Here is a 21566-nt window from a genome sequence, read left to right on the forward strand (position 1 = left end):
TTTATTTTTTTACATTAGGTCAGTATCTGGTGTTTGTGAAAAATGTGTTTGGTGCTGGGGAGAGAAGTGGGGAATGTTCTTAAAAAAACAATTTTTCTAATCTAAAATTGGAGCTGGCAGCCTGAGATGTGTACTCAGTCTTAGGATGTGGGACTGAGGTGGTATGATATGCTTAATGTAAAAATGTTTAAAAATCTTGTACAAGGCTCCGGTAACTTGATAAGCACAGTATAAATACTTAGAATTAGGTCTTATTTTTAATAAATGATCCTACAGAAGGAAATTATTTTGTGCTGATGTGATTACTTTTAGCTTTTCTGAGTTAGCATATAACTTTTTTATACGTTAGAGATATTCCTGTGATCTGCAGAAAGGGAAGCACTTTTCAGTAAACTCATTCTAGAGGTGGTTTATGGCCAGATCTCAATTGCTTAATCACATCTTCTAAAATATTTAGCAATGAGAACAATGTAGTGTTATTTAGGGGGGGAAATAACTTAACCTGACACACTATTTACATGATTTCTTTAGAAATTTACTTTGAAGAATTACCTTTCCTATGCATGGCTTCATTTAGTGAACTAGTTTATATTTAATAGAACTGTTTCTGTCATCTAGGTCATCACTAATTTAGTGAAAATGTTGAAATCTAGAGACACAAGAAGAAATTTTTGTCCACCAAATCACTGGCTGTCAGAACAAGAAAACATTAAAGCAGATAAGGTAACAATAATGTTTCTTCACACAACATTTTAGATATTTACCTTGAGTTTCACCATCTAGTCTGTATTTTATCAAGTATATTTAAACTCCCAAATACAGGGAATCGGGTTTTCTTGGGAAAGTGTGCGCTAGTAACAGCTAGTGCAAGACTAAATTATATGATGTTTTAATACATAGTCAGATATTTGCTGTGAGGTATGAGAATTACTTTTGGAGTGTGGCATTGACATTGCACAGGAATTAACTTAGTTTAAAATCTAGACATATGTTCCTGTTCTCTTAAACATCTCTAGTTAGTCTTGCAACTAATCAGAAGACATTACATGTAGTCATAGTCCCAATTTGTAAAGTGAAACTGACTTACAGTGATCCTGGATGTAGTAATGTTCTATTTATAGTGAAAGGAGAATGCAAGTCCCAAATTGTCTCGATACATTACAGTGGACAAATTACAATTTGGGTTATAGTGAGCCTCTTCTCACTGTAAGGAATATACATTATGGCAAGAATTACTTCTTTGAAAGAGGATTTCTCTGAATTGTAGCGGAAGCAGTCAAGCTTTGCTTTTGAAATAAAAATATTCATGCTTGATCTCACCCTAGAAGAGAACATAAGGACAGCCATACTGGGTCAGACCAAAGGTCCATTTAGCCCAATGTCTGGTCTTCCGACAGTGGACAATGCCACGTGCCCCAGAGGGAACGAATGGAACAGGCAATCATCAAGTGATCCATCCCCTGTTGCCCATTCTCAGCTTCTGGTAAACAGAGGCTACGGACACCATCCCTGCCCAACCTGGCTAATAGCCATTGATGGACCTATTCTCCATGAACTTATCTTGTTCTTTTTTAAACCCTATTATAGTCTTGCCCTGTACAACATCATCTGACAAGGAATTCCACAGGTTGACTGTTTGTTGTGTGAAAAAAGAGACTTTATTTCCTTTAAAGTTTGAGCAAAATCATGTCTGTTGTTTCTGGAGAGAGAGAGAGAGTGTGTGTGTGTGTGTGTGTTAGAGATGGAATACTAATATGCTTGTGAGAAAATTGGCACAAGCATAACTGGAACAGTTGAAGGCTTGGATCTAAGAAACAAGCCATGTTTGAAGTAAACTGGTCCAGCAGTTTTAACTGTATAGCTCTTAGCAGCTGGTCGTGTTGCTCGTGCACAATAAAAAAACCCTGTTTAGTTTGTGTGATTACACACTTGAGACTTCCCAAAGTTTGAGATAATCTAAACTTCTGGAATGGTCCAGTTCTTCGTGCTTGTTGAGATCTTGTGCCTGGATATCTCACAGAAATGCTGAAAAGAATGAGTTTTCATTTGACACTTAAAAAACCAAACTATATCTGAAGAATGTGTGTTTAGTACTGTAACTTACGTTATGTAATATGTAATAATTGGAGAGAGGTGTATCTCCTGGAACTGGAAGGGATCTTGAAAGGTCATCGAGTCCAGCCCCCTACCTTCACTAGCAGGACCAAGTACTGATTTTTGTCCCAGATCCCTAAGTGGCCCCCTCTAGTCCCCCTTTAACTAGTGCTCCAGGTGAGGGAGCCATAGCTCAGTGGTTTGAGCATTGGCCTGCTAAACCCAGGATTGTGAGTTCAATCCTTGAGGGGGCCATTTGGGGAACCGGGGTAAAAAATCTATCAAGGGATTGGTCCTGTTTTGAGCAGGGGGTTGGACTAGATGACCTCCTGAGGTCCCTTCCAACCCTAGTATTCTGTGATTCATGATTCTAATATACAGTGATTGGTGGTGTAAATTATACTGTATATTGTATTTCACCAGTGTTTTACAACCATATTTTACGTTATAACCACAAGGAGGCAGAGTTAAGGCTTACCTTTCACCCAGTCACATCCTAATTTTTGAGTTCTTGATTTCTCTATCTTGACATTGCATTTACTCTAGTTTTAGTTGAATATTATTTTAATAACTATTTAGATTTTCAAACACAACTGCTTGGACTCATCAGTGTACTATTTAAGCATGTATTTAGTTGCATCTTTAATAGGAAATGCTTAACTACAAGGTTTATTAACTTATTAGGTTACACAGCTTTATGTGCCATCAGCCAGACATGTTTGGAGAGTCAGAAGAATGGGAAGAATAGGACCACTGCAGTCTACTTTGGATGGTAAGATACAGTGTCCACATCACTTTTGCCTTAGGAACTAGAGCAATCTCAATTTGTCTCTCATAGGTGGTGGTTAAAAGGAAATATATGTTTTTAAAATTCAGTTGAATAGTTCATGCTAACCATAATGATTCCTAATAGCAATATAGTGTTTAAGTTGTAATTTGCTCTCAGTACCCTCACTTATTTAAAATGTGACTGACTGTGATGTAGAGTTAGACTAGTTTTATATTTTTTTAAATACATATAATTTTAACTTTTCTTCTGGAATGGAAGAAGCAACTTCCCTTAAGCCACCTGCTGCCATTCTTATATCAGTGATGATAGAGTGAAGAAATGATTAGGCTTGGTGTGTGTATACATAATATATAAAATATAAAATCAGACTATTGTATAATACATAAAAGCATCTCATTATACTCTTATATTATATGATGGGAAATTCGTGTTTTAAAAGGCTACCTATTAATATATAAATATAACAAATGAGTTTTATTTGCCATAATATGTAAATATGAGGGAGAAACTTCACAGCATAATCAGCTGCTTTTCAAACCTTTGTATTTTCACTCCATTTCTTTTAGGATTTTATCCTGCTGCACTCACTATGTTCACTAGGTCAATAATTTTGCTTAAGTGAAGATTTGAGAAAGTAATGGAAGATAGGGTCCTTAAACTGGAGGGAATTTGGGAAGATTGGGCAGGGGAGGAGGACAGAGGAGATTCAGGGGAAGTGGAGCATGGCTGTTAGCTTCTGCCCTCTGCATCACAGTCTCTTCACTTGAGCCTATTAGCACAGAAGAGAGACTATACAGAGTAAAAACTGTGGAAAGCACTCGAATGATACGATGAGTGTCCAATAGTTCCTGCTGAGGCTGCTGCTTGTGTCTACTCCTGCCAGCTTAAATGTCTCAAACCCTTGGGATTTCTTTCTTCCCCAAGTTCACGTAGGAGAGAGGCTGCGTAACATGTAATGCCCTCAGAGGGAATAAGAATCACATCTCTGCAGTTCTGGGTTTGGGAAATTCTGTCGGAGGGAGTTATGACCTCAGCTTAACACTGTGGAATACAGACTGTCATTTCTGTTGATTTGTCTGCTTCAAGAGTCATCCATGTTGTATAGGAGGTGCCAGATATGGCTTCAGGTGTTAACGTGGGTCCTGAGAAAGGAGGGGGGCACTTCCAACCCCTTGAGGGCCCCCACTCACAAGGAAACTCATGTAAATCTAACAAAAGGACTGTTTGAAGTGCTTCAGAGTGAGTAAGTTTTCGAAGCAGAAGCTCAAGTTGGCCAAGAATATCAAGTACCAGGGCTTAGTGTTAGCACTGCCTGAGTTGGCACAAACTCAGTTTTTCCCATTCCTTCGGCAAGCCCAGCAAGCTCCTTCACATAGAGACAACTTCACCACTGAAGTCTAGGTTCTGCCAAGTGTATGCAGCTCTAGGCATTTGGGTCACGAGTGCTTCATGTTAGTGATATTGATCTTTGGCTCATTGGACAAGGCAGAGCTTCCATGTGAGAGACCGAGGGAGGAGGTTCCAGGACAGCCTCGCCTCATATACCTAACTTCATATACCTCCATATTGAGACCTTGAGATATTCCCCTCCTGAATTCATGCACTTGAAGGAGAGGAAGACTCCAGCATCAAGGTATATTTGGCAATCGGCCCAATTGCTCCTGGCTGTCTGTGGATATGTCTACACTGTAATATAAGCCCACGGTTAGTGGGACTCGAGTCAGCTGATCCTGGGTTAGAGAACATAGGGTTTGAGCATCTACACTGATTGTTAACACTAGATTAGGAATTTTCTAACCCAGGCCTGAACCTGGGGCTCTGGCATCCATAGTGCAGCACACAGACCATAGTCAAAGGAACCATATCCCAGATTCCTTATTCCCCATCAAAATGTGGCCACTCTCCAGCCTTTGTGGTGCACTGTGGGAGAACGTGACTCTCCATCCTGCACATTACAGGAAGTTTGAACAGCCCGCCAACACAGTCTGCTGAGCAGTCATTTTGATTAGTGCATTCCCAGCTACTGGAACCAGCAACATGAAAGAGGCACCTTCTGAAGAACTTCTATTGCTTGCGTTTTCACTACTGTGTCAGGAAATGGGCAGACATTCTGTAAGAAACAGGTGGACGTTTCGGCAGCATTTTCTGACCCACCAAAGGTACCTGCCACAGTTTATGATGAAGGTGGAGGAGTACCCAGGAATGGCAGACTTGAATAGGCTGATTCTATTCATTAATGCTTGGTATAGCTGCTGATGCCCCCTAAGTTGACAGGTGCTTCTGGACCAGAGCCCACAAGCACAGACTGGTGGGATCGCATGGTCATGCAGACCTTGGATGACCAGCAGTGAGTGAGAACTTTCATATGAATACAGCTATTTTTCTCAAGCGTTATGAGCAGCTAACCCAACTCTCCAGCATAAAAACACATGCATGAGGATACCCTTCCTGGGCCAGAAGCAGGTTGCTGTAGCCATCTGGAAGCTGCTATAGGTCCATTGCCAACCGCTTTGGTGTTGGAAAGTCAACTGTGGGTAAAGTGGTGGTGGAGGTTTCTGAGGCAATCAGTCACATGGTTTGACCCAAAGTGAGGGGCATAAAATATTCCTGAAGTAACTGATGCTTTTCAGAGAATGGAGTTTCCAAACTGTGCTGTGTTGTCTGATTCTTTAAGTAGTTACTGATTCTATTAATATTTTCCAGTTAATATTAATTTAAAGAGTTGGGGTTGATGAAGTCTAGTCCCAGAACAGGCAGAACAGAATTCAGTTTATCAAGTTCAATATCTGGTTGGGAACCTTGAAGTGCACAGAGATGACCCTCACACTGAGGGCAAAGCTTTAAGCAATTTTATTAGCACAATAAATAGAGAGAGACATGCTCCAAAACACACACAAATATAGCAGTAATATAATGTTAAAGGTAATCTCTTGTACCATTCCTCGCATTCCTCACACCCTTTCTTGGGGATCTGGTGGTAAAAGACAAGATGTATCTACCCTGTCATGCCAAATGAGTTTGATGGTTCAGTCCCGTCCCCCCCCCCCACACCCCCCACGAGCTTTGGCTTGTGAAACTACACTAATTTCAGAGGCGCTTGGCAAAAGGTGATTTGATTTACATTCTCAGCAGGTACAGAATTGTTGAAATGCTTTTCGCAGATTGAAATCCCATTGAAAATGTTTACAGACCCATTTGGATTCCAGTGTCGACAGTACTGTCCACATTACTATGCTCTTCCCAATCTTTGTGAAGCCAGAAGTGCACCATTTCCCCCCGAATGGAATCTGTGACAGCGAGGGGCACTGAATTGCCACCCTCAGTGAAGTTGGATGCACTCGGGCAACAGAAGTTAGGGATGTTTTGTGCTCCTATATTATGGACTTGAGTGACCCAATGGAAGAGAAGGAGTAGTACCTTCATGAACTTGCTCGTTTGTGGCAGTAGTATGGGGACTCATTGATTGTGGGGAGCAGTATGAAATTTTAGTGCCATGCAATGTACTAATGAATGACATGACCACTTATGAAATGAGGGGAGGAGAATTAATCACAGTATGGAATGATGTAAGAAAGTGATTGAAATCTGAATTGGTATAGATGACTGTATTGAGGGATAATATTGTCATGCTAATTCCTAATTGTTCATGATAATCGGTTTACCTTTATTATTTTGATTACATGATGTGAAACAGTGATAGCAATAAACTTTCTTGATGAAATAAAGTTTATTTATAAATGTATTAGAAAAGTACAACCTTCACCCATTTCCAGGAACGCCAGCTGCCATTACTACACCAAAACATCAGTAACAACAGAATCTTACAGGAAAAAAACAATAAAAGCAAAGTACATGAACAAGTGTGAACAGTGAAACCACATACAAGATGCATACCACCTACTGTGGCATGTCCTCTGGCCACGCATTCTCCTTTCCCTTCTTTCCTCCTTTGCTGTGCATGTGGAACTGTGGGAGGGAGGTGGAGGCATTCACAGTGGAAGGGGGTCAGTATGGAGGGCTGCATGGGCAAGGTTGCCCTGCCCAGCCACTCATGGGGCCTGATTGCTTGGGCCACCTAGCCATTCAGGCTTCCAAGCTGCTTCTGGACCATAGCACAGGTAGCACACCAGGACTTACATTGTGGTGTGGGTGATGCAGGAGGAGCTGCTGCTCTGACAGTCATTACTGATATGACTCACTTGAACAGCTTTTTCTGCTGAGCTCTGTCCTATCTTAGCTGCCATTCCTGTTCCAGGATCTGTGAAGCAGGTGCTTGATCTCCTGCTAAAACTCTGTCCTCAAGCTGTGCAGCCAGCCTGAGCCTTTCCTCTTGCCTCTTGTCAAACCTTTCCTCTAACCACAAATCTCTGTCTTTGGTATTGCCTTGTTTTCTTGGGCCCAACTGTCGAATTCCCTCGTCTCTGATGTATCAGTGCTAGGCTGGGGAGTTCACCTGGGGGCCTTGAGGACCCCAGGCCTTTGGTCTCATGAAGAGCTCTCTCTGTACATCATCAGGGAGCTCAGGGCAGTCCGTTTGGCATGTCGGACATTCCTACCTCATTCTGTGGGCAAGAATGTCTTGGTTCTCACAGAAAACATGGTGGCCATGTTCTATATTAACAAACAGGGAGGGGCTCATTGCCCCCCTTCCTTCCACACATACCCGTCAAGAGGTAATTCGGCTGTAGGAATTTTCCATAGCTCATTCGATTCACCTCAAGGCCGCCTCCTTGCCAAGAGCGCAGAATGGGTTGGTGGAATGCCTCAGCAGGTCTTTCTCTGATCACCACGAGTGGTCCCTTGGATTGGATCTAGTAAAGAACATTTTCCAGAAGTGGGAGACTCTCCAGGAAGACCTGTTCGTGACCCAGTTCAACAGGAAGTGTCATCAGCTCTGCTCCCTGCAGGGCCACAGCCTGGGATTGCTTATGGATGTCTTCCTATAGGAAGGATCACCTATACTATGCATTCCCTCCTATTCCACTCAGACACAAGGTCCTGCTACAAATCAGATAAGAGAGCCTCTCTGTGATGACCCCCAGACCTCTCTGTACCTAGACCTAATCTCTCTGGACCACAGTCATCTGCTCCACCCAAACCTTGGCTTCCTCCACCTGCTGACCTGGAAGCTCCATGGCTGAATCTGGGAGAGCAGGTCTGTTCGAAGTAGGCTCGACAGATCCTGTTAGGTAATAGGAAACCCTCTAACAGGGCCACTTACCTCGCTAAGTGGAAGTGGTTTGCCCACTGGGATGACCAGAAGGAGGTCTTGCCGACAAGGTCATCGCTGCAACTCATTCCGGACTAACTACTATACCTGAAACAGCGGAGTTTGATTATCTTGTTGTTCAAGGTTCACCTGGCAGTGATACTGGCTTTTTCCCCTTCAGGTTGCTAACCAGTTCATGTTCTCACACAAGATGTCCATGTTTCTTTGAGGGCCCCCAAGTATGAGAGCCTGTCCCTCCTTGGGATCTCAGTCTGGTCTTATCAAAGCTTATGGGCTCACCATTAAAGCGGCTAGTGTCATGTTCCTTGCTGTACCTCTCCTGGAAAGTGGCCTTCTTAGCGGCCATCATTTCTGCTAGGAGGGTTTCAAAGATCCGTGCCCTCACTTCGAAACTGCCATACACGGTTTTCTTTAAAGATAAGGTGCAGTTGCATTCTCACCCCTCATTTCTCCCAAAAGTTCTTGCCAGTTTTCTACTCTTATCTGCATGCAAACAGGAAAGAGCAGAAGCTTCACTCATTGGCTGTTAGATGTGCACTAGCATTCTACATAGAAAGGAACAAACCATTCTGGAAGTCCACCCAGCTATTTGTAGCGGTAGCAGATAGGATAAAAGGTCTTCCCATGTCTGCTCAGAGAATTTTCTTGTGGATCATATCATGTATCCACACATGTTATGAATTAGCATAGGTGGGAGTGGAATGCCCACTGACTGCTCACTCCACAAGGGCACGGGCATCCTCAGCAGCATTTCTGGCAGAGGTTCCTATTCAGGACATTTGCAAAGCTGTAGTGCATACATTCTCTTTTCATTATGCCATCACCTAGCAGGCCAGGGATGATGTCAGATTTGGTTGAGCTGTGTTGCGGTCAGCATGTCTGTGAACTCTGAGCCCACCACCTATTCAACTACTTGAGAGTCACGTATATTGGAATGGACATGTGCAATCACTTGAAGAAGAAAAAATGGTTACTAACCTTTAACTGTCGTTCTTTGAGATGTTGCACATGTCCATTCCAAAAACTGCCCTCCTACCCGGCTATTAGAGTTGGCCAGAAAAAAAGAACTGAGGGGGCCTGGGGTTGGCCGGCCCCTTTATACTGGCACTATGAGGGCATGGCACTAGAGAGCCCCAGAGCCGAACCAATGGATACCATTGAGGGAAAAAAATTCGGCAACTGTGCTTGGGGCGCACACTCACCTATGTTGGAACGGACATGTGCAACACATCTTGAAGAACAACAGTTACAGAAGGTTAGTAACCACTGTTTTTTTGTTTTTTTAAACAGTCCACGAATGTGGAGGTACTGTAGCCAGTAGAGATCAAGGGGCCTGGAACAGGCTAAGAAACAGAGGGTTGTTATCTCAAATAGGTCACTTGCAGGAGCACAGGAAAAATCCTTGTGGAATTTCAAGGACATAAACTGAACTTGTATATTGTGAGAAGGATGCTTCAGACCACAGAAGCTCCCTGGATGCAGCTTGGTTAATGGCAGCAAAAGAATTTCAGGCACGATGATAAGTAAAAAATGCAAAGCTGCTTTTTTGATTTCAGAAAATTGAAGAACTGCTCGGATTGGGGAGGGAATGCTGCCATCAGTGGCTGTGCTACAAAAGCTTTTTCTGTCATTTCAGGCCTTTTGCGTTTTGGAGGACATAAGTTATTGTGGTGCCCAACTGGCAAAGGGAGATGTTACTCCAAACTGCTAGTCCAAAACTTGCAGTTTATGTAACAGAAGTATTCAGAAGTATAGTGACTGAACAGGACATCTGTGACTGGAGTGGGCTGGTCAGCTACCGAAGTGACCTTGGAAAATGCACCATTCCCCAAAACATGACTACCTATCTGGAGTTCCGGCTACAGGAGAAGTTTGCAGCCATCAGTACCCAGGATTGGCTCAGAATTCATGAGGGAATCAACAGGATGCTGTGTTAGCTTCCATGTGTCTTAGCCTGCTATGACTGCACGCAAACAGGCAGAACTCCACAGCTTCCTCCATCCTGCTACCCCAGCACATTTCTGGACAAAATTTCAAACCACAGTTGTATCTGGGATAAATGATTTTGTCCCTATAGACTGCACAGACTATCTCTAATTGAAATGGACTAGATTTGGGAACGGAACACATTTCTACGTCTCCCACCCCTATACAGTTCATTGTTTCCAAGCAGCTTGTTAGACTGCTGAATCTTTACAGTGACATATGCATGGCAATGTAAAGTTATTGTTAAGAAACAGGAATAATCTTAGCAAAAATCTGTGTCTTTCCAGTAAAAGTTCACTATAAAGGTGTTTACTGTTTACATTTCCTGGTTGCCATTTTGAACTTCATGTGTGAGGGAAGGGGGGATGCCAAGGTACCGGTATAAAATCTGCCATTAGCAGATACATGCTGCTAGTTGGGGCTTCTCATAACTTACTAGTTCATAGAGCAGAAATCCCTCCCATTATTGTAGTAATAAATATTAAAATGGAGTCAGAAACTTATCAGGCTCAGGGGTGACTTCTGTCCATTCTGAGTCTGTTGCAGGCTCAGCAGCAGGTTGTTCGTCAAGGGGTGCATCAAACTGCTCTTCCAAGCATGGACCCAGAATATGCTGCTGCTGCTCATGTTCCAAAGCCTGCTCTGGGACCAGTTTCAGCAACAGAGTGACTTCATAGTCCCCAATTGGTGCCTGCTGCTTGCTCCCATCAGTCTCCATGTTGAATTTAGGGGCCAACAGGGTACCATCCCGGTCATCATGCACCACCGTTGGCTCTGTGCTTGGTGCAGTGTCCAGTACCAGGTCAAACTCCTCACTAAATAGGCATGGTTTTAGCAAGTTGCCTGAGGTGCAGTTCTGGTCCCTCATTTTCTGGTACTTGTTCTAGAGCTGCTTAATCTGCTCCCTGCCCTAGGCAGCTGCCAGTTTTTTTGTTATGTGCTAGTATGCGTGGTCATTCCTGGTACTCTTTCTAAAGTCCACTGCTTTGCTGGCTTTGCACCAGAGATTTACCAAAATCAGGCTGCGTTCCCATGACCACTTTGCAAAAGGCTTGTTATGGTCGGTCTTCATTACAAACGCAGAAGGCTCTCTGATGGTGTGTTTGCAGCTTGGTAATCAGAAGACAATGGAAGTGTTAAGCGCTGACTTACTGAGTTGCAGCAGTACACCAAGGAGGGTTGTTCTGTTTTCAGTAGAGTAGATTCAAGATGCTTGGGATAGAGAGGACAAAAGAAGTTGGCCCAAGGGGTTGTGGGATGCTTTTTGGAAGACTCCCAGGTCCGGAGTCCTGAGGGGCTCTGTCTACATGGGAGACAGGCCAGTCCTCGCTTATAGACAGCCTCCCAACCTGAAGCAAATACTCAGCAGCAAACGCACACCACTTACAAGCCATAAACACTAACCAGGAACCTATCCTTGCAACAAAGCCGATGCCAGCCGTCCACATATCTATTCAATGACACCATCATAGGATCTAATCACTCAGCCACGCCATCGGCGGGCTCGTTCACTTGCACATCTACCAACGTGATATAGCCATCATGTGCCAGCAATGCCCTCTGCCATGTACATTGGCCAAACTGGACAGTCTCACGCAAAAGAATAAAGGACAGAAATCTGACATCAGGAATCATAACATCAAAAACCAAGGGAAACACTTCAACCTCTCTACCACTCAGTGACAGACTTGAAGGTGGCAGTTTTGCTACAAAAAAACTTCAAAACAGACTCCAAAGGAGGACTGCTAAACTCGAATTAATATGCAAATTAGATACAATTAACTGAGGCCTAAACAAGCTGGAATGGTGGGTCATACACTGATTGCAATCTATTTCCCTATGTTACGTTCTCCTACACCTTCTATGGTTCATCTAATTATCACTTCAAAAGTTTTTTCTCCTGCTGATAACACTACTGTACAGTCAAAAGCTTCTGAAATAAATGTAGTCAAACTTTACTAATTCTGGTCACTGAGAACGAAAATGATGCTTAAAATTGTTGATTGGCTCTAGTCTGGCTGTTGGCTGAGACTACAGCAGTGGAATCTCCCGGCAGGTGATGTTAGGGTTTCCATGTTCCATGACCGTCAAAAGGATCTGTCCATTCTGGTTCATGGAAGGTGATCTTGTAGCTGCAACAACATCGATGGTGTGATGGCAGCCCTCAATGTCGTTCACGATCCAGTAGAGGTGGAACTGTTCATAGATTCATCAAAGACGAGTCTTAAAGCGGTTTTTGCTGCATAATGGCAATGCTTTGCCATCATTCCAGTTGGTCATGCAGTCCATATGAAGGAAACCTATGAGAACATGAAACAACTTTTTGAGGTGCATAAACTATGACAACATCAGTGGCAGCTTGTGGCGATTTGAAGTTTTGCTCTTCTTGCTTGGTCTGCAGATTGGATACACAAAGTACTGCTGTTTTCTCTGCGAATAGGATAGTCATGCAAGAGATTCCCACTACATAAGAAAGATTGACCACTCCGACCAGTCATTGGAGCCTGGGAGGAAAAGGTTCAGCATCCACCACTTGTTGAACAAGAAAGATTTTGTTACACCCTTACACATCAAGCTGGGTCTGATGAAGAACTTTGTCAAGGCATTGACAAAACACAAGCAGCTTCAAGTACCTCTGTGGAATTCCAAGGTTACGTGAACTAGATAAAGGAAGGTGTCTGTTGGTCCTCAGATTGTGAACTTCTTCGAGATGATGCATTTGATCATGCACTGCGTGGCAAGGAAAAGACGGCATGGAAAGCCTTCCAGTTAATGCAATAATTTCTCGGAAACAACAAGGCAGACAACTACAGGTTGTTGGTGGAAAACCTCCTCAAGGCATACAAAAGCCTTGGTTGCAACATATCACTAAAGACATTTTTTGCACTCTCATCTAGATTTTTTCCACTGAAACTGCGAGCAGTGAGCGCGAGCACGGCGAGCGATTTCACCAGGACATTGCAACAATGGAGAAACGCTATCATGGCAATGGAGCCCATCAACGCTTGCAGACTCATTGCGTGGACAGTGACAAGAGATGCTCCATTTAATGAATACAGGAGACAAGCCAAGAAGCGCGAGTAGACACTGAATAGAACTAAACTATGTACATAAGTTTTTGCCTTTTGTCATAATAAATTTTATTTATATAACCCTTTTGCTGATTTTTAAAGTGTTATATGAACAGACAGGTGAAATGATTATCATGTAAAGCAACCATAAACACATGAAAAGACCTAGGTTTGTAATTTATGATTAAAACTCTACTATCTACACAATATCCATAGACATAAAATGATAAAACTTAAATATCTTAGAACCAGTAGCCAATCAGTTGTTTTAATTGTCATATTTGAATTCGGCACATCAAAAATCATAATATAAGACCACATTTTATCTCTGAAGCGGACGACTTCTCAAAAATTGTAGACCAGTGTAATAACTCATCTCAATTGATTAGACTCTTCCTGTTGGTATGCATACTTCCACCTTTTCATGTTCTCTGTATGTATAAATATCTCCTGTCTGTGTGTTCCATTCTGTGCATCAAAGAAGTGAGCTGTAGCTCACGAAAGCTCGTGCTGAAATAAATTTGTTAGTCTCTTAGGTGCCACAAGTACTCCTGTTCTTTTTGTAATGTGTATGTAGATGGAAGGAGTAAGTCTGACATTAAAGCCCACAGTAGTGCATTAGGAGCATTGCTCTCATTCTCCGCCAGAAGGTAGTGGTGCTTTCTGCACAGTTGGAGTGCTTTTTGTGCCAAAGCAAGCACTGTGTCCTGGGAGTCAACTCTCAGTACAGGAAGCTCAGGTCTGTAAACTGGCACAACCTGTTCCAGAAGCTCCACCTTGGTCTGAGGTCAATGTTTTTCCAAAGCACTTGTGACCAGAAGCATCAGTATTGCTTCCAGCAAAACAGAGTTTCAAGACACAATCGTTATCCTTTTGCATCTTAACTCCACTAAATAACTATCAGAAAATGCAAAACTTAGGCTAAGCTCTGGTAGAAATGACCAAGACAATATTGTACCATGAGTCGTTGCTAGCTTTATACAATGTTTGCTATGCCATTGGTAACTTTGCTTGTGACCCTCCATCCACCACCACATCCGTCCACGCTGCCTAGAGAATTTATCGCTGCTTGTTTGGGACAGTCTGAATATCAGGGTGATGTGAACTACCCATCTTCTTTGCAAGTGACCTGTCCGGTCCAGGATAAGGCCATATGTGAGGAAACTCATGCTGCAGTTGCCTGTGCTGTCCTCTTCCTTTAGCTAAGTAAAGTGCTTCAGCCTCCAGGGTTGTCAGTCTGGCACCCTTCATGACCACAAAATTCACTGACAAGAAGAAAGGTGTGATCAACATGAATGTATGAAAACAAGCATATAACAATATGTGTAGGATCTGTTTAATCCACTTGACTCCATGTGGGATAAAGTCAATTAATGTGAAAGTACTGCTGAATCACATATGGTAGTGTTTATTTGTGCTTTTTCATTTACTTAAATGGCAGACTCTTGAGTTATAAATGCACTGTGTATTGATGACTCCATCCAATATTTCTTTTTAAAGATGGAAACCTTGATGGAGAAATGCAGATAAAATTGACTAATTGACCAGAATAATTGAACTGTCGAAGTTGGATAGTGGTTTACCTTTGCTGTACATGCACTTTCTGTTTAAAATGCTTTTAACCCTTAGCTTAAGAGGTAGCATACATTGACTTTAATTAAAATGTTTAGTAAGAAACTAAGTAACCTCAGGGAAGCACTTTATCAAAAATTCCAGGGGCTTGCAATGCAGAGATTTGCCAAAAGTGAATATTCATCAAGTATACTAATATGTGGGGTCATGTCGCACTAAATCAGTACCTAAAATGACTCTACTTAGAAATGATTTGGGAAATTTAAAGTACAGCACCCTTTGATAATGATCATTGATGTGGTGCCTCGCTGCAGAAGGGCAGCCAAGCATCACCACCCCATAAACAGATGCCAAAGGAAGGATTGCAAATGCCAGTTTAATCTCCTTGGCCCCATTAGTTACATGCACTATTTACTTCAGCTTTATTTTATTTTTTTTCCTACTTTGTCTGCAGACAGCCCGGCCTTGCCTGTGGGGCAACTTTTTTCTGGCTCTGATAAGCAAGAAAGTGAACATGTCGGGGGCTTTATTATCTGGTATTCGGTCTGTAGCTAGATGAATCTCCATCTTCGCAATCAAGGAGGTTAATATAGCCTATAGCATCTTGTGTTGGTTTCATGTCTCATGCTGCACTTGAATTTGTTTGCTGTAGTATGAGGCATGTGCCCAGCTGACTTAATTTTCTTGCTATTAAATTAGGTTAAGATGATATACTTTAAGTATCCAAAACCCAAATGGGAACTATTTCTTAAATACCTCCTTATGGGATACACCTAGAAAGTTCCAAAAGAGTTGCACCGTGGTTTGAGACTATCTTGGAGTGGGAGCCTTTTCCTTTAACTCCTTATGCTCTTTGGCTATTTTCTCCTTGCTGTTCACTCAAGCAGCTAATGTAGCTTTCTAATGTTTCCTTCACTTTTCCGTGAGGACTGAAATTTAATTTACTCACAGGACAGATGTCTTTTTTTGCACTTCCCAAGCCTATTGAAATAAATGAGTTGACTTGATTGGGTTTTGGCTGTCATGCACTAGACTGTCATGCCAAAATTGGTGTGCAGGACAAAAACAGATTCCATGGTTGAAAGCTAAGTACACAAAATTACTGTGGGAAATGGAGCCCTTTGGTCATGTGATAGGGCTTTTGGGTGCTCCCTTAATGCAAATAATTACAACCTTCCCTTAATTAGCTGATAAGATTCTAATATTTAAAATTTTATTTTTCTGTTGTATTAACATTTAGAAAAGCAGAAAACAGCATGATTTTTCTGAAGAAGATTAAAAAGCACAATAGCATATCATTTCTATATACTTACCTGCAGTAAGTTTTAATTGCTCAATTTTCACTTTACTGGTAGAAACTGCAGTATTTTAGGAAGGTAAGGCTCGTGAGAAGCCAGCTTACAGCTGGCTACTTCACTTTCACTAAATCAGTTGTTATCTTCATGTATGTAGTTTTTTGACTGAATGCAAATTATGAATTTATTTTGACAAGGTAAACACTATTAGAAAAGCAGTTTTTTACCAAAATTGATAAACTCTTTGTTCATATTTTTAAGTGGGTTTGGAGCCAGCACCTCTTTCTGTGTCCGAGGAACGACAACTTGCAATTCTGACGGAGCTACCTTTTGTAGTTCCTTTTGAGGAAAGAGTAAAGGTATTTAATTTTTTTAATTTTTGTGTATTTTGAGAATTTTATAGTAAATGTAATACAGTGAGTTCAACTATGTGGGAAGTCAGACCTCAGATCATCCATCTATCCAGTGGAGAATCAGGCCATTCTGCTCTTGTTTGTCCCCCGTATTTGCATGGCCACTACAATGCAGAAGATGCTGGGCAAGATTTACTGTTATGTCTTTCAATTTATTTTCTCTTTTTACAATGTTTTAGAATCCATTTTGCCTGCCTTAGAAGGACAAACTATGCTAACATCACTTGAGAAATGGTAACGCCGTATAAGCAGCAAGCATAGGCTCAGATTCTGCAATTGGATCTATGTGGGTGAACCTCTGCACCAACACTGAACCCCACTGCAGTTAGTGGAGCTCCAAGGAGATGCACAGTGCATCTGCCTGGATCTTATTGAAGGGTCCAAGATTCTCATATACAGTGTACTCATTAATCCTGTACAATATGAATGAGTCATTTGGGGGAAATAATGCCCAGAAGTTAAGTTTCTGCGTTCAGTGGTAGTTGGACTTAAAGGAGTGGTCCCCAACCTTTTTGTCTGGTGGAAGTCAGATGAAGGACCGTGGCGGTGGTTGAGCATCCACTGAAATGCTGCCGAATTTCTGCGGCATTTCGGCGACAACACCTCTCGATGATGTCGCTTGTCGGCGGCAAGCAGCGTCATCGAGAGGCATCGCCACTGAAATACCATAGAAATTCAGCGGCATTTTGGTGGATGCTTGACCGCTGGCCAGAACGCAGGTGCATGTAGATGCCCCCACGGGCGCCATGGTGGGGACCCCGACTTAAAGGAACACTTAATTACTGTATAGGAAAAATGTGACTTTCAGTTCCATATGTTGTTTATAATTTGGTTATGAATGCATTCTGGATCTTAAGTGTATAATTTTGAGGACCATGTTTTTTTCAAATCCCACAAGATTTTTTTTTAATGCTACCATTGTGACATTACCCCTAAAAACAAATTCTGAGCTGCTTCTGTTGGCTCTACAACATCAGTTAATTAACAGACTATTCCCAGAATTGTGTTGGAATCATTGTGTACCAGCGCCATCAAGAAAATGAAAAATAGTTTCATGAGGGAAATAAATCAATGTTTACTGAAAGGACAGTGACAAATTTGGTAGAAAAAGAATGTATATTTTTAGGCTTGTATCAGAAATTGGAAACTGTAGAGAAAAAAATTATTTAAAACCTTTTCATAAAGCATGGCACTGTGATAATGCAAATTGTGATAGGTATTTTTTCCAAACCATTCAACATCCTATTGTGATTATATCACTTGAGATTATTGTTCAGTGGTTTTCAGTATTGCATCATAACATAATACATTCTGTACAGCTAAGCCTTGAGTAATCCAGTCCCAGTTTGTTTGATGTTCTTCAGGGGCCTCTGTGCATTTCCACTTACAGGATTAACTCCTTTAGTGTTGAGCTGTGGAACTGTATAACAAAGCCATGCCTCCTAAGGGTGCCAGAATGCTCTCACATTATGATGATCAGCTCTGTCCATATAAGGGAATATTACCCCTACCGCCATGACCATCCAAGTTTCTTCTCTGCCACTGCTGAAAGCTAAATGGAACTACTTCTTGTGTCTGTGAGCTAGTTAGCCTAATATATCGTCTATAATTAGTTAGTTAAACATGGTATAGTTAGAGTAGTTGAGGCTACTTGCCTTCATTTATCCTGCAGTTATGTTGGGTCCAAAAGTTGTGCATCCTACTCAGCAACCTTTCTAGAGACAGATGCACGTTTGATGCTTAGTGTTCCTGGGAAGGGTTCACTGAGCGTGCCAGTGCCCTGTTTGCCATGCCTTTACTCCTTGGTTGAGGAAGGACAGACAGTTAAGACTGCAGGCTCACTAGGCAACTTTGAGCCATTAGCCAGACCATTCTTGTGCTCCCTCAGGAGTTTCAAGGTGTGCCTGTTTGCTGAGGTCTACTGTAAAGAGACCTCTGTGCAGCACTCTTTGTTGGGGCTGAGGTTGAGCTCCCTGAGGCAAACACTTACTGGAACTGACCCTCTGGCCCAGCACTATCCAGGACTGCAGGGTCGTGTCAAAACAGACTGCTCAATCACCTCAGTCTGCAATGAAACTAAAGACTCCCTCACTGCCCTTGGAGTTGGCAAAGTTTGACATGACGAGAGAGAGTCACGCTTACAGATACCTTAGTGGCCCTGTTTTGGGGAAGAGAAAGGAAGAGAGGAAGTATTCTTATCTGCAGACGGGGCCCAAGAAGAACAACAAGGGAGGAAGCACTGTTTTCATTCTCCGCTGATTCGTATAATTTTTGGAGATGCTTTACCAGTCTTGACACTGCCTCTAATACAGACTCCTCCTCAGCTTGACGTCACAATGCTGAGTGACTTGGACACCTCTCTGACATGCATGTCTCTAGCACCATTGACTCCTCTCTCATGGCTGAGGTTTGTTTATTAAAGCTTTTGGCTACACCTTTGCATTTTGACTCTGCACTTCAATATTCATTGGCACTGTTGATCCAGAACATCCTTGAGGAGCATGGGATTCCCATGGAATTGAATATGCTAACTACTCCAATTTGCTCCAGAAAGCCCAGCTGACTTCCCTCTCCAAAAACTCCATATGTCTGAAAGATCTTATGAAGGGACCTCTTCAATTATTAAAGTAGCCCCACATTCAGGAGCCAGTGAAAGTTTTGCTCAAGGCTGCCAAAACTAGCATGGCACTAACTTCAGCGCTAATGAGAATGTAGACACCAATGTCTCTTTGGGCACTGAAGCAGCTCAATCGAGGCTGGAGAGTTTTCCTGATAGCTGACTCATCTCAGGCACCGCTACATTCAAGAACACCCATATTTCATTTGGCACAGATACGACCGGCACTATTGCCGCCTCAAGAAGATTGACAATGGGGAGGAGATGCCCAGAGGAAATAGAGCAATTTCCCATAGCAGAATATACATTACTTGAAGATGAAATGGGGACTTCGTCCATCTCCCCTCCTGATGACCAGAAATTATTTCAGGAGCTGATGGGGAGAATGGCTAATATACTTCAGTTACAGAGTGGAATTTCAGACAGACTGATCCCCTTTTCAACATCATGCAAGCACTGAAAAAAGACATCTGCTTTTCCTGTTCTCCTGGGTTTACTCAATCCAGCAAAGGACATTTGGCCTTATCCTCTGTTTTTACCATCAACACTAGATAGCATCTCATCGCACATCCAGTACATGGCCGTCCAACATCCTGAAGATGAAAGAAGATGCGACAAAGTTGGTCTGTCAGTGCTTAGCAGTGGTATGGGAAAAGAGCCCAATGCACAAGCAGCAAAGCTTCCCATGTGGTTACAGGTCCACTCACCAGATGGAAGTTGAAACGTACTCTGCTTTCTGGCTCAGCTGAGGGCCTCAGCCTGGGCTCTCTGATGGTTCTTTGAAGTGACCACACCAGTCTTAACATGGCTTCTCCAAACTGAAAAATTATTGGCAGGATTATCCCAATTGTCAGTGGGAATGCTGAATTTCTTGAGGACTTGCTTGACCTTATCGCTGTATCAGAGGTTTGACCTTCTTCTGCATTGCAAGCAGTTCTTAGGTTGACCATAAAGCACAACTTTCAGCAGATGATCTTGAGGCATGCACTCCACATGTCCTAACCAGCAAAGCCTGTGAACATTCAGCATAGATTGTATTCCAGTTCTTGTAAGGGTCTCTTAAGGGTCTTGTTATCGGTGATCCGTCAGTAACAAGTAATTAAGGATTTTTTTGAGAAGTGGAAACTATTCAGTCAGCACTCCTGCTTGGAATAGGTAAGCCACTTTCATAAAAGGCATAAAAGAGGATACAGGCCTGATAAATCGATGCATATGTATTCAGGGTTAGCAATTTGTTGTTCCAAACACATGAGATTAAGTTTGCCTTTGGTAACAGAAGCTTTGCTGATTCTAATATCAAGTTCCGGTGAGCCAAGATAGCAGAAGTGATCCACGTTGTCCAGAGCTTCATTATTGGCACAGATTTTAGGTGGAATGTTGGTACCTTGTCACATGACAACTGTTTTTTTAATACTGATTACTGTGCCAAACTTGGTACGTGCATCAGAAAACTTGTTCAGCATGACCTGCAGTTCATCAGGTGAATTGGAGATGAATGCAGTGTCACCTGAGAGAGGCAGATCCTGAATAGTAAGCTGGATGACATGCTTTCTGCTCTGGAATTGTCTGATGTTTAAACAAGCTGCCTTCCATCGTTGATTCAACTAGTACACCGGATGGATCATTTCCAAAAACGTACTTAAGAAGAAAAGAGAAGAAAATACCAACGCCATTGAGTGCTAAGATGCAGCCTTGCTTCATACCAGTATTAATAGTAAACTTGGATGATCCAATGTACACAGTCTGAAAAGGAAGCTGATCTTGTTCCTGCAGGTGCTTCAACAGCTTCATTGATGGTAGAGCAGAGAAAATTCACTCCTCCGTCCCCTATTGTTACAGTCACCACAGATGCGTGCACTTTGGGTTTTGGTGCATGTGGCCACTGGAACACTTGGGAATGTATTGAAGAATTGTATTGAATGTATTGAAGAACAGTCTGTAAGATGAGTTCTAAAGGCCTTGTGGCTGTCCGTACGTCACATAGTACAGGTGCTCACAGACAGTACCATGCCATGTAGTGCATCAACAAATGGGGAGCACATTTTCAACTTCATCTATGGAGGCAAGGAAGCTATGGCTGTGATGTATTCATCATCACATTCACCCACTAGCAGCACACAGCAGAAAAGGAATGTATACATGCAGATGTACTTAGCATGAACTCTTATAACAAACACAAATGGTCCCTAAACTGGTTAGGAGTGTCTTTACTCTTACTCGGGTGAGGTCAACCTCTAATCAAAGTATTCCTGTCTAGTCGGAATGGCAAGTGTCATCTGTCCTGGACCAGGACTTAAAGTGACAAGAAATCTTTATTGGATGCATTCCTTCTATATTGAAGCAGTCATCTGTCTTCCATCCTATTCCCTTGATACCCAGAATCATAAGGAATCAGAGAGGACGGAACTGGTATCCTACTGATAGCACTAATGTGGCTTAGGCAACATTGGTTTACAGATCTTCTCCAGCTAATCAGAGAATCATCCGTTCATCTTCCT

The 21566-nt window shown here is 42.4% G+C and overlaps 2 protein-coding genes across 2 annotated transcripts in view; both read left to right on the forward strand.

Annotated features, from left to right (window-relative positions):
- Nucleotides 1-21566, forward strand: part of NOM1 (nucleolar protein with MIF4G domain 1) — a 368675-nt gene that overhangs the window by 258789 nt on the left and 88320 nt on the right. The window lies entirely within an intron of this gene.
- UBE3C (ubiquitin protein ligase E3C) overlaps nt 1-21566 on the forward strand; it is a 189246-nt gene that overhangs the window by 92950 nt on the left and 74730 nt on the right. Inside the window, exons 14-16 of the mRNA XM_032783876.2 lie at nt 619-723; nt 2779-2866; nt 16300-16397. Of these exons, the coding sequence (XP_032639767.1) occupies nt 619-723; nt 2779-2866; nt 16300-16397 (291 nt within the window). The remainder of the gene's footprint in view (nt 1-618; nt 724-2778; nt 2867-16299; nt 16398-21566) is intronic.

This window comes from Chelonoidis abingdonii, chromosome 2, assembly GCF_003597395.2.
Source record: "Chelonoidis abingdonii isolate Lonesome George chromosome 2, CheloAbing_2.0, whole genome shotgun sequence".
Classification (NCBI taxonomy): Eukaryota; Metazoa; Chordata; order Testudines; family Testudinidae; genus Chelonoidis; species Chelonoidis abingdonii.